The sequence below is a fragment of the Lynx rufus genome, unplaced genomic scaffold (assembly GCF_022079265.1).
Source record: "Lynx rufus isolate CCGP_SWC_20201006 ecotype Redwood Valley unplaced genomic scaffold, mLynRuf1.p SCAF_5, whole genome shotgun sequence".
Lineage (NCBI taxonomy): Eukaryota > Metazoa > Chordata > Mammalia > Carnivora > Felidae > Lynx > Lynx rufus.
This window is the reverse complement of record NW_025814867.1, coordinates 67896618-67910751: the sequence shown is the minus strand read 5'-3', so window position 1 is coordinate 67910751 and position 14134 is coordinate 67896618. Positions and strand designations below refer to the sequence as shown.

Below are 14134 nucleotides of genomic sequence, written 5' to 3'. Positions count from 1 at the left end.
TATTTTTTCTGTTCATCACATCGAATATTTCCTACCATTCCTCTCTGGCCTGCCAAGTTTCAATAGATAGGTCGGCTACTACCCTTATGTGTCTACTTTGTATGATAAAGCCCGTTTATCCTTAACTGCTTTCAGAACTCTCTCTTTATCCTGGTATTTTGCTAGTTTTCCTATGATATATCGTGCAGAAGATTGATTCTTCTGGGATTGTCTAAAGGGAGTTCTCTGTGCCTCTTGGATTTCATGTCTGTTTCTGTTCCCAGATTGGGGAAGTTCTCAGCTATGATTTGTTCAAATACACCTTCACCCCCTTTCTCTCTCTTTTTCTGGAATTCCTATGATACAGATATTGTTCCATTTGATTGCATTACTTAGTTCTCTAATTCTCCTCTTGTGATCCTGGATTTCTTTAATCTCTTTCTTCTCAGCTTCCTCTTTTTCCATAATTTTATCTTCTAATTACCTATTCTCCCCTCTGCCTCTTCAATCCTTGCTGTGGTCACCTCCATTTTATTTTACACCTCATTTATAGCATTTTTAAACTCATCATGACTTTTTTTAAGTTCCTTGATCTCTGCAGCAATAGATTCTCTGCTATCTTCTATGCTTTCTTCAAGACCAGTGATTAATCTTGTGACTATTATTCTAAATTCTTGTTCAGTTATATTGCTTATATCTGTTTTGATCAATTCTTTAGCTGTCACTTCTCCCTGGAATTTTTTTTGAGGAGAATTCTTCTGTTTGGTTATTTTGGCTAGTTTTCTGTCCCTTATGAGTTTTCGTTTGTTTTTTTTTTTTTAATGTTTTATTTATTATTGAGACAGAGAGAGACAGAGCATGAGCAGGGGAGGGGCAGAGAGAGAAGGAAACACAGAATCTGAAGCAGGCTCCAGGCTCTGAGCTGTCAGCACAGAGCCCGACGTGGGGCTTGAACTCACAAACTGCAAGATCATGACCTGAGCTGAAGTTGGACGCTTAACTAACTGAGCTACCCAGGGGCCCCTGCCTTATGAGTTTTAAAAGCTTGTTGTGTGCTCTCCATCTGAAAGCACTGCTATATTAAAGGGGCATCACACACTGTCCAGGGCCTGGCCCTTCAGGAGGTGTTTTTTTTTTGGGAGAGTGTTACTTGATTTCTGTTGTTGTGACTTGGGTTATTTTCCTAGTGATGTTTTGGGCTCTCCACCAAATGTGCTTTGATTTGTTCCTTGAAGTAGCCCTGGAAAGGAAAACAAACAGGAAACAAAAACATGCAAACACACAAACAAAAAACAAACAAACAAACAAACAAAAAACAATCTAAAAGTAAAAAACCAGAAACACCCACTACAAGTAAAGAACAGGGTGGAGGCGATGCTGTTGGAAGAGCACATACAAAGAGAAAAATGACAGGGGTGGGGAAAAAGAAGCAATAAACATTGACCAGGCAGAGAGACTAAAAGGCTTAATCCAGACAGAGAGAAAGGAAATTAAGGAAGGAGGCAGGGGGAGAAGAAATTAAGATAAAGTTACCCAGACAGAGAAACTATATGGCTTGATTATTCCAGAGACAGAGAAAGGGAAGTAAAGAAGGAGGTGTAGAACATGTATCAAGAGAATGGATTAAATATGTCTGTTTAGACAAACCAACAACCAGAGTAACCAGCCTAGAGGAGGGAAGAGATAAGAAGGAGAAATTGAAGGAAGAATATATCTAAATAACAAGAATTATCTGAGAATTAATCCAGGCAATGCAGCAGCACTGGTCTGGAGGAGTGGGTCCTCTGGTTCCTCAGCATCTATCCTGTCCCAGTAGATATGCAGTCACCCGGCACTGAGGGACATGGTTTGGTGTAGGTGAGTCCTGCTTCCACTGTGGGCCCTGCAGATCAATCCCTGAGGCTCCACCTCAGTGGTGGTGGGGAGAGAAATGGCAACCCCCCTCCCCCACCCAGTCTCTTCTCCACAGACCCTGTGGAGCCATCCTCACTGTGCTACGGGTGCAGACGAGGCAGTCTGTCTTGTTCCACCGACTCCCATGCCCTGGAGCTTGGCTGGGATTTAAACTCCTGCTCCGTGAGCCCTGGCGCTGGGGAAGCACCTCTCTATGCCACCCGATATGTGGTCCTGGCTTGTTTTGTCCTCTCTCACAGTACTCCAAGGAGGGGACCACTTTCTCCTACTGTGGACTGAGCCCCTGACCCAGCTACTGAGTCCAGGGCTGGTTTCCCTCCTCCCAGGTGCGAGAACAGGGCACCTGCCCTGGTCCATAGAAAGCCCACAGTTAGAGATGGGATCCGTCTCCATCCCCATCTGAGGTTTTTCTCTTGTCCAGATACAGTCCTATGCTTACCCAGTTGCTGTTTCTCTCCCTTTGTTTCTCCACAGAAGGGGATCCCCCCCCTTCATGCCTACACAGCCCGTTTTATCTGCCCCAGTTTGTAATCACCCACATATGGCCCACCATCCCAGTGTCTCCCTAGTAGATTCAGACTCTTTCCCTCCCAGACTCTTGGGGTTCAAAGTCCTTTGGCTTCAACCCATCTTTGTTTGAGAGATGCAGGAAGTATGGATCCCCCTACTTCTCTGCCTTGTTGGCCTCTCCTCCTAGTTGCTTTGAGTTTTAAATGAGTTACTATTTGTAAGGCACTTTTAACAGGGCCTATCACATAAGGACTGCCTATGTGTGGAATAAATGAATTATCCCTTCGTGGCAGCAAAAAGCTATTTGATGGGAAATCACTGTGTGAAGCTATTTTAGTTTTCTATACTGATTTTTGAACCAGCAATAAATTTGATCTGCCAATGTTTTATAAAAATTTAAGTAATAGTATATATACAGTGGCTGTAAAGGTTGAAACTCAGGAAATGTATTTACTCATCTCCGAGATATGTGCAAAAGTTCTGCTTGGGATTATCTGTATTCTAGATAAACCATATGTAAAAGCCTTAATACTAATTGATGATTGTTTCTAATTTTCAGAACCATTAAATAAGAAAATCATGTTAATGAGCAGCTAATATTTTTGTGTAGGATTCAAATAAGCAAAATTTGAGAAGCTTTACATATTATACACTGAAGAATACTACCAGTAAATTGATTTTAAGAAATTGATTTTTTCTATATTGAATTTCAATTTGGAAATCTATTTTACCCTAAAGCTAATATAGTTTTGTACAATTTGGTTTTTCCATAAAAACTAGCAAATGCACCAATGATGACAAATATTTCTGGTGCTTCAGTTAGAGATTCTGATGATGAAAACTGGTTGAAATAGTTGAAATGCAACAGTACCAATCTCCAAATCTATTTATACATTGTATTTAAAGACATTAAATCAGAGGTTGTTCACCATTGCTACTGTAAGGAAATCAGAGAAAATACGTATCTTCCATAAATTTTATAGAAGTTGGCTGGCAGGAAACTTGGGGGTACGTAAAACTTGATTTCAGAATTTTCTGGGTTATCAATTATAGAGTCAATTTGACAAAAGTTGTGGCGAAAAATAATTCTCCAAGGAGAACTTGAGTAAATATCCCAACCAAATCAACAGAAGTGACACAAGTGTGCTAAATAGACCACTGCATTCTACCCTGCATACTAAGCACATCAGATAGCAGCATGTGACTCAACCTCACAATGTATTTGGAAGTGTTGCTATATTAATCTCTTAATTAATATATGTACCAGTATGTTTTACTTTTTTAGCCTGCATAACATCATCTGAAGATGCCATAAGCATCCCAAAGACAGGCGGAAAATAATTTAAAATTTTACCAGGTGATCATTTTCATAAGCATCTTCAAAATCTAAAGCCATGTAAACATTAGGCAGAACTGTCAGTGGACCAAGGCTCATAGAAAATATAGTATAACACTGAAAGATCATATTTTGGAAATAAAAACTTTTATTTTTTAAAAAAGACATCATTAAAACTAAAATATTTTCTTTCTAAAGTAGTCTTTTCTTGATAAAAGTGAAAACTCCAGTGGTGTTACAGAGAAGAGCAATAAAAAAACAAAATAACCCAAAAAACCATTGGTTTTTTGTAGCTTTTCTTCATGAGGCACATGCCAATTTAATAAATCTAAACTCTGTTCTCTCATTTTGGGTTTTTTACCCTTACACTTCCTACTTTGATTTATTTTTGAAGAGAATGAGAAAGAGAATGAAGACCTACTTCTTCATTTCATATTGACTCACTCTTATAGTGGTGTATGTGAACTAGTTACATCTAAAGTAGGTCATTTAATTATGCTATTACATTGTTATAGAGAATTTTCTTGTGATGGTTCATATAAAGTATAGATTATAAACAGATTATAAATATAGATATAAATACTTAGCCCTACTTACCTGGAGATGTCAAGCCCTTTAAATATCCAACAACATTAGTAACTGTTTTGAATTTGGTAACTGTCTGAATTTGCATGCTGACAATTCTCTGATCTGAAAAAAAAATTTAAGATATTTATTCTCCTATAATGTGTTATTTTTTCTTAAAAAGTCAAATTAATCTAATATCATTACAAACAATTGGATTTTTCTAGATAACAAAAGTTACACTTTTTGACAAATATCTTCTCCATATTTTGTGTAGAATTTATTTTAGGTACTAGTTATACAATGATGACTAAGTTACAATTGCTGGCCTCACAGAACTTCAGAGCTATAAATAGACAATTCTAAACTTCACATTCAGAGCTACAGTGAGGTTCAACATGAGAGCACACAGAAGACCTCAGGGAGATGTGGAAAACTCCTATTTTAAAAAAAATATGTATTGGATAAAGATATTTCCAAAAAAAATTACGTACTTTTCTAGCTTCAGAAAAAGAACATGTAGAAGATAATTTAACCTTTACTGTATGACTCATTATTACATTATCCCATTGAAAACTAAAGTATTACAGAAATTAAAAGAATAGATTTCTAAAGCTATACATATTTCCACATATTTCAGTCTTCATTTTCATCTGTGTTGTTTTGTTTCTCACCTCCATTCTAAATCGCCACATATTGCTTTGCCTTTTTTGAGTTCTTGCATCTATGCTTGATATTCAAACATTTTGACAACAGATAAGACAAAGACACCAATCAGGAGATACATTAGTCACAGTCCTAAAGCTGTCTTTGAAGACCTTTAGGGGTAACATATATTAATCCTGTATCTGATGGATCCCAAGAAGTCTGGAGGTAAGGGAGTTTCTAAGAGAGGTTCAAGGGTATCCAGGAGGTTCTGTTGGGGGGGCGGGGTGACAATCAGAAAGTAGCTAATGCAAAGTGGCAGGTCTATACTGACAGACCTTCCAATATCACTTTTTTCTGCTAGATGAAAATTGTTACAATAAATAAGTTTCTTCCTTCCTTGAATGTACCCTTTCTAACAACTTAAATGGGAAATCAGTATACTGGATTTGTTAATAGCATAACTAAAACAAAAGTAGAGATGCCCTGAGAGAATGCCTAAGCATCCCATATATGAGAAAAGGAAATCTGCTTAGAGCCCAAGTATTGTGGTTTTAATTCAGGTGCTATGCATTTTTGTTTGTTTTAAATTAATATAATTTGTTTCCTACAGCAGTTTCAGATTTACAGAAAAATCGATCAGAAAGTACAAAGTTCCCAAATATCCAGTGTCTTTTCCCGACCCTATTATTAACATCTTTCATTAGTGTGACATATTCATTACCTTTGATGACCAATATTAATACATAATCATTAACTAAAATTCATAGTTTACATTAGGGTTCACCCTTTGTGTTATAAATACTATGTGTATTGAAAATGCAAAACGCCATGTATCCAATACTACAGTATCATACAGAAGAGTTTGACTGCCCTAACAATTTCCTGTGCTCTACCTTTTTATCCTTCCTCTACCCCCTCCTTATTGAACCCCTGGAAACCATTGATTTTTTAAATTTCTCCATACTGTTTTTTTTTTCCAGAACATCATACAGTTGGACTCATATGTTTGTTTTTAATGCTCTGTTCTACATTTGTTCCAAATAGTCCAATTAAGTAAACTTTATTATTATTATATGTTAAATGTTTATTTATTTTGAGAGAGAGAGAGAGAGAGAGAGAGAGAGCAGGGGTGAGGGGCAGAGAGAGAGAGAGGGAGAGGCAGAGAGAGAATCCCAAGCAGGCTCCATGCTGTCAGCACTGAGTCCAACACAGGGCTCAATCTCAGAAACAATGAGATTATGACCTAAAATCAAGAATTGAGCCATCCACATGTGCCCAGAGAAGTGAACTTTACATAAGAGAGTCATTACTTTTTGTTTTTAAAAAATCTTTCCAATCTATTTCTTTAGCAACTTCATACTACACCCATAGCCAGAAGCAAGGGAAACAAAAGCAAAAATGAACTATTGGGACTTCATCAAGGTAAGGAGCTTCTGCACAGTGAAGGCAATAATCAACAAAACTAAAAGGCAACCTATGGAATGGAAGACAATATTTGAAAATGACATATGTGATAAAGGGTTAATACCCAAAATCTATAAAGGACTTACCAAACTCAACACCCAAAAAACAAATAACCCAATTAAGAATGGGCAGAAGACATGAATACACACTTTTCCAAAGAAAACATCCACATGGCTAAAAGACACATGAAAAGATGCTCAATATCACTCATCATCAGGGAAATACACATCAAAATCACAATGAGATACCACCCAGCCCTGTCAGAATGGCTAAAATTAACAACTAAGGAAATAACAGATGTTGGTGAGGATGTGGAGAAAGGGGAATCCTCTTGCACTGTTAGCAGGAATGCAAACTGGTGCAGTAACTCTAGAAAACTGTATGGAGGTTTCTCAAAAAATTAAAAATAGAATTACTCTATGACCTAGCAATTGCACTACTAGGAATTTATCCAAAGGATATAAGATTGCTGATTCAAAGGGGCACATGTACCCCAATGTTTATAGCAGTGCTATCAACAATTGCCAAATTTTGGAAAGAGCCCAAATATCGATCAACTGGTGAATGGATTAAGAAAACTCCACAACAGAATACTACTCAGCCATGAAAAAGAATGAAAGCTTGCCATTTGCAAAAATGTGCATGGAACTGGAGAATATTATGCTAAGCAAAATAAGTCAAAGAAAGACAGACATCACATGATTTTACTCATATGTGGAGTTTGAGAAACTTAACAGATGATCATAGGGGAAGGGAAGGAAAAATAAGAAAAAAACAGAGAGGGAGGCAAACCATAAGAGACTCAAATACAGAGAACAAACTTAGAGTTGATGGGGGTGGAGGGGTGGGGGAGATGGGGAAAATGGGCGATGGGCATTAAGGAGGGCACTTGTTGGGATGAGCACTGGGTGTTATATGTAAGTTATGAATCATTGGATTCTACTCGTGAGGCCAAGACTACACTGTATGTTAACTAAATTGAGAAATAAATACATATACATACATATATATATATATATATATATTAAAAATTAAAAAAAGATGTTTGCTATACCTTCCTCAAAAATTATCTTTCAGATGAAAAAATATCACTTCTCTTCCTACTTTGCTAAGAGATTTTATCACAAGCAGATGTTAAATCATCTTTTGAGATAATTGTAAGCCTTTTCACTTTACAATGTTAAAAAATGCATATATTCCTGGAATAAGCTCTACTTGGTCATGATATGTTTTCTGCAATTGGTCACTAATATTTTTAGGATATTTCAATAAATATTTATAAGTTATTGGTTGACAATTTTACATACCTTTTGTCCTTATCTGATTTTGATATCTGGATTATACAACCTCACAAATATTTAGAGATATTTGCTTCTTTTTCTAGATTTTCTAAGAGTTTATATGTAGCATGAGGATTTTCCATTTTACAAAGGAGTGCTAGGATTCATACATACACTGATCCTTATATTTTGTGTGCGGGATGGGGAAAGAGGGTGCATTCTCAATGTATATTTTCATTTCACTTAATATTTTCAAATAAATAATAATGGTTATAAATACATTATGATTTTTAACATTTTTATTTCTTCTAATTCACTTGGATTTAGTTGTTCATTCTATTCTTGTGCTTCCAAAAAAAAGCACTGCCATACATCTGTTATTTTGTCCTCTTTTCTGTCATTAACTCACTTCTGTTTCTTATTTTTCCTTTATCAGTTTTGCTAGAAGTAGCTAATATATTAGTATTTTCAAAGAATGAGTTTTGGGATTTGTAGATCCTTATTTTATATTTTTTCAACTTCAATATTAAGTTCTATGCTTACTATTACCTTTGTTCAATTCTACCTGGATGCCTTTAAGGCTACAGATTTTCTGTATAGATGTTGTACATTAATTTTGATACAGTCTTATTATCTTACATTCTAAATTTTAAAATTTATATTATCATTCTTTTGATAATATACATATTAGTTCAAATAATTTTTTTTCAATTTTTTTTCAACGTTTATTTATTTTTGGGACAGAGAGAGACAGAGCATGAACGGGGGAGGGGCAGAGAGAGAGGGAGACACAGAATCGGAAACAGGCTCCAGGCTCCGAGCCATCAGCCCAGAGCCTGATGCGGGGCTCGAACCCACTGACCGCGAGATCGTGACCTGGCTGAAGTCAGACGCTTAACCGACTGCGCCACCCAGGCGCCCCTAGTTCAAATAATTTTTTAAATATCCAAATACAAGGTGTATGTTACAGTTTTAATACTGATATCTAACTTAAATGTGGGCAGAAAACAAGGTCTATATGCTACTGGTATTTTGATGTTATGTGAGAATTGTTTTGTGACCCTTAAGGTATTGTATCTGATAAATACAGAATATACATTTTAATAAAATGTTCAATATAAAAATGGGCCTTTCTTGTTAATGACTGCAGCATTTCCTATACATGTCAAGTAGATCAAACTGGAAAACTGTGTAGCTATAACCTTATAGAATTGTTGTATATATTTTCTGTTAATGACTGAGACATCTTAAAGTTTCTCATATGATTTGTATTTATTAATTATCCTGGTAATACTATCAAATTATTATTTGCATATTTTTAGCCCAGTTAGTTTCATGCATTCATGCATTTGGAGTTGCTGTATCTTTTGGATTTCTATACAGAATACATAGAACAATTATTCTTTACATCTTCTCTATCCCAAGTTTTTTCTAAAGTCTTCCTTCCCATTCCCCTCTGATATTAATATAATTACTCTATCTTTCTTTTGCTTAGTATTTCTCCAATACATATTTTCCCAGCATTGCATTTGCTTTTGCCAGGCATCCCAGGGGCATCTCTGGCTCGGGGACAATCTGTATGCAAATTTCTTGGCTTGGAGTTTCTGTACTACAATAGTAGTGGAAATTCTGAGCTAGAGTTTTTGATTTCCAAAAACAGATTTTTTTTTCATCCGGAGCTCAGATGAAGAAAGATTTCCTCCACCAGTATGTGAATTCCTTTCTAGTCTTTCTACTACCATCCCACAGTGCTGCATTTATATAGAGATGCCAGTTAAAACCCCTTGCTCCCCATAGGCATATAACCACGTCTTCTGTCCTTGTGTGAATGCTGTATTCCCACTCTAACTCATCAGAACTTCCCAATACTAGGCAACCATAGCGTAAACTCTTTTGTTTATCTGATTTTCATTCCATCTTTATCTTTTTATCTTCCATCTTTAAATATTTTATCCTGCCTTCTGCACATCCTGAAGTCTAAGATTCCTATTTAGAAGAAACACAGCAGCCTGAGAAAGTGAAGACAATCTTTTGCTCTGAGAAGAATGCTGTATTTGCACTGGATCCTTCTAACCAAGAGCAAGACCTTCTTATGTATCACTGAGCAAGGGCCAGACCAAAATAATGATATGTAATACAGCAAAAATCACCTTTTCATCTATTTATTTAAATCCCCATACATGATACTGATCCTAATACATACTGTTTTATAATATTCCATATCCATGTCTGAAAACAAATATGCATAGAGTCTGCTTCCCTTCACTGGAAGCAGCACCATGATCCCACTTTCAATTTTAACAATGAATGTCAGCAAAACTTTGGATAAACTCTTATGATGCATCTACTGCTGTTGGCATTACTAGTTTAAACAACTCATTGGTAAGGCGATATTACTCTTCATAACAATAAAAATAGCAATCTTGCAAGTTGGAATTTATTTTATAAGAATAATTGAACTCTTCCCAGTATAATCTATAATAGCAATTACAGAAAACAGCATAAATATCCCAAATAAGGAGATGACTTAGAAAATTGTGACAAAATGTGCCTGTTAAAATGTAAAAATAATATGTAGAATCATGGATGTGCTATAATGAAAACAATAGAATATCAAGAGATATAGAAAATGACTGAACTTAGGTAAAAATGTGTGTGTTTACAGGCAAAATATTTAAGAAGATAGATTAATAAATGAAACAAAATTTGGGTTAGGAAGGCCTCCCTGGGTCTGCTGGGGTGAAATACTGTTGTTAGAGAGCTTGAACAAATCTGAACCCTTGGACATTTATTCTTTTACTCCAACTCCCAAGGGGTGATGGGACTTACAACCTGAGGAAACCATCTCCCATTGCTCTGCTTTATAACACCAAATCCCTGAAAACTGAGGCTGCCTGGGGAACTGGCAGAAAATGAAAGAGGTTTAGAATAGTTCCATATTATCTGAAGACATATTGACTCTCATTATGGAAGCCCAAAAAGATATACATTGGAGTCTCACTTGAGCTCTGTCTTCCCATAAGTCATAAGAAGGGTAGCTAATACCTCCAGAGCAACATAAACCCCCAGCCTAAAATATCTAGATATCCGGTTGTGAGGTCCACAGCCACACAAAAGAAACTTAACACAATGAACACATACACTACCCAAAGTACACATATTGCAACACACAATACATGAATTTAAAAATAAGTATTATAATTAAACACAAAACATAAGGTGATGCATTAGCAATAAGAAATAACCAGAAAACATTTTAAAAAAGACATAACAGGTAAGGAAATAGAAAAATTGAAAGAAATATGACAATAGATAGGATAAGTAGAGATAATAAGTAATAGATAGCTATAACTGAAATTGAATTTGAGAGCTATATCAGATTGAGCAATTTTCCAGAAACAACAGAAAAGGGTAGAGAGAAAATATGAAATTACAATTAAAATTCATGGTGGACAGTAATAGGAGTTCTAAAAAGGATACTAGAAGAAGAAGAAGAAGAAGAAGAAGAAGAAGAAGAAGAAGAAATGGAAGAGAGAAAATATTTAAAGAAAAAATATTTTTCCAGAAAAAAAGGAAAAACACATTATATATTTTATACAGTAAAGTGTAAAAGCATGAAAGACATAGAGAAAAAAATTTTAAAGTTCCCAGAGTGAAAAGCAGGTAACTCACAAAATAAGAAAGAAAGAATCAGATTGATATCAAGCTTTTCAAAAACAATATGATACCAAAATCCCATAAATTAATGTTGTTAAAGAAATTTTAAAAATAGCAAGAGAAACTTTGAACCTAGAATGTTTGGTAACAGGAAAGTGAGGGCAACTAAGGTGTCCATCCCTGGAGTAACGGATATATCAAGTGTAGTAAAGCTACTCTTTTCAATATCATATAGCACCTAGAAGCAATGTGGTAAATGTACCTAGGACAGCATGGATAGATATTAACCACAGAGTGATACATGAAAAAAAATAAATAAGAGAATTAAAAAAACTATATTGCTCAATAATATTATACAATTAAATGTTTATATATTCAAGAACTAAGTACATTTTCTTGTTTTCTCCTTCACTTCCTTTCTATTCCTGAATGATTCAGTCCTAAGGCCATTAGGTGAAGTTGGCCAAGGTTATCACCTCTGACAGTGGCAGTAGAAGATGATGGCACTGTGGCCCTGAGCAAGGGGTTGAAGATCATGTGAGTTAAGGAAAGCATCTAAATGGGTTGGGGTGGTCCATCACGGGGTGTCAGGGCCCAGTGTGTGTGTGTGTGTGTGTGTGTGTGTGTGTGAGAGAGAGAGAGAGAGAGAGAGAGAGAGAGAGAGAGAGAACCTGGAAATGGGGAGGAATGCAACTGTCAGAGGGAATACTGCAATAAGAGAAATCAATGCTGCAAACTGAGAAGGGCATCCCCGTTTAAGAACTGAACAACACACAGTGTTAGGGGCTGAAAAGGGTAAGGAAGTTAACGGCATTGGGAGTGGGGGACAGGCATAGCATTTGATATAGGGTGAATAGTCCATATGGGGCTGTGCCTGGCTTGATTGTCAGAGCCATTATGGAGTGAGAAAGGCATTATTTTTTTTTTTAGTGTTTATTTCTTTATTTTGAGAGAGAGTGCATGCATGAACAAAGGAGGGGCAGAGAGAGAGAGGGAAAGACAGAATCCCAAGCAGGCTCCACACTGTCAACACGGAACCTGATGATGATGTGGGGCCCAATCCCATGAACCATGAGATCATGACTTGAGTGGAAATCAAGAGAAAGACGCTCAACTGACTGAGCCATCCAGGCACCCCGAGAAAGGCATTCTTATGAAGGAAATAGTAAGGACATCAGTTGGTTATACACAACAGAACTAATTAACCCATGTAATATTTAAGATAATGAGAAGCAGATTTCTCACTATGAATTGATTTGCAAACATGGAAGGAGAAAAAACTAGGTCTTGATATGTCCTTTTGGTTTTCTAGATATATATACACAGATATAAAAATAAATTTAATCTAATCTATTTGAACATATATATTCACATATATTTATGTTAAAGTATATTTCTCTAGTTTTGTTTACTAAGAGGAACTGAAGAAAAGTAACACTCCAATAGCAAGGTGCCCATCTAGAATCCACATCTTGTTTTCTAGATAATATTCTCTACTCAAAGGAACTAGGACTCTTTGGAGAAATGGCTGATAACAGTGTTGGGGCTGGGAAGTACAAAATGATTTGGTAGATCAAATTTTTGCTGTGTAAAAAAACTAAGGAAATTCTCAAAAAAAATAATGAGAATATTCCAACAGAGAGAAGCCTAGGTTGAAGGTCCTATTTTGGGCTGAACTGGGACAATTTGAGCATCAAAATAAACACAGTACTGGATTATAACCCACTGAATAAATTAGGGATATAAATCCATTTATATATAGATACTATATATATATATACACTACATATATAAATTGGTACTATATATATATATAGTATTTAATACTATATATATATATATATAAATGCTGATACTATTGATACTATATCTATAAATAAACACACAAATAGGAAAAAGAAAGCTCTTCTTTACAGTAGAATGTCAATTAATAAAAGTAGAGGGATGATGAACTTGGAAGGCCAACACCATTGGCATTATCTTTGTAATGACTAATTGGGAAACAAGCATGACTTCAAGTGAATATTAATTGTAAAGAGAAAAATAAAAAAATAGTAATTTCAATGAGGAGTCCTCACAGACACTTCCTTGATCAAATCATCAAAGTTAGCGTTACCAATGATGGGACAGACTGATAACAGCAACGGGAAAAACAGTTTCACTCTGTAATATTGCTGCCAAATGTGCAGAGGCTTCAATTATTCAGGAGAAAACATCAGATAAACCCAGACTTGGGGAACATTCTGCAGATACTGGCATATAAGCTTCAAAGGTGGTAAAGCAATGAAAGTCAAGCAATGACTGAGACTGTTCCAGGTCGAAGGAAACGGGAAACTTGATAACTCACAACACATAACCCTAGTTTAGATCTATTTGATATTTAGGACATTACCGAAACAACTGGCAAATCTGTATGGAGCTTTTGGAGTGCCTGGTAGTAATGTATCAATGTTTCATTCCTGATTGTGATGGTTGTGCTGTTTGTGTAGGAGAATACCACTGTGGGAGAATTCAGATGTGATGGTTCACCATGTCTGAGGCTTTTTCTTGGGTATTTGAGGGAAAAAATATTGTTTATACCATTCTTGAAACTCTTCTGTAAGTCTGCATTTATTGCAAGATTGAAAAATACTTTTGAAATTAGAAAATCCTGGATAACATTTAGGTGCACTTTATTATTTAAAAAGTCAATGCGTGTGTAAGTATGTATGTATTGCTACTTTAAGATAACATTTCCAGCTCACATTTGCCAAATGTTTTCTGTCTTTCATGCTTCAAAGTT

At 35.8% G+C, this 14134-nt stretch overlaps 1 protein-coding gene across 1 annotated transcript in view; it reads right to left on the bottom strand.

Annotated features, from left to right (window-relative positions):
• NAALADL2 (N-acetylated alpha-linked acidic dipeptidase like 2) overlaps window positions 1-14134 on the bottom strand; it is a 706998-nt gene that overhangs the window by 331890 nt on the left and 360974 nt on the right. Inside the window, exon 7 of the mRNA XM_047100419.1 lies at window positions 4337-4429. Within this exon, the coding sequence (XP_046956375.1) occupies window positions 4337-4429 (93 nt within the window). The remainder of the gene's footprint in view (window positions 1-4336; window positions 4430-14134) is intronic.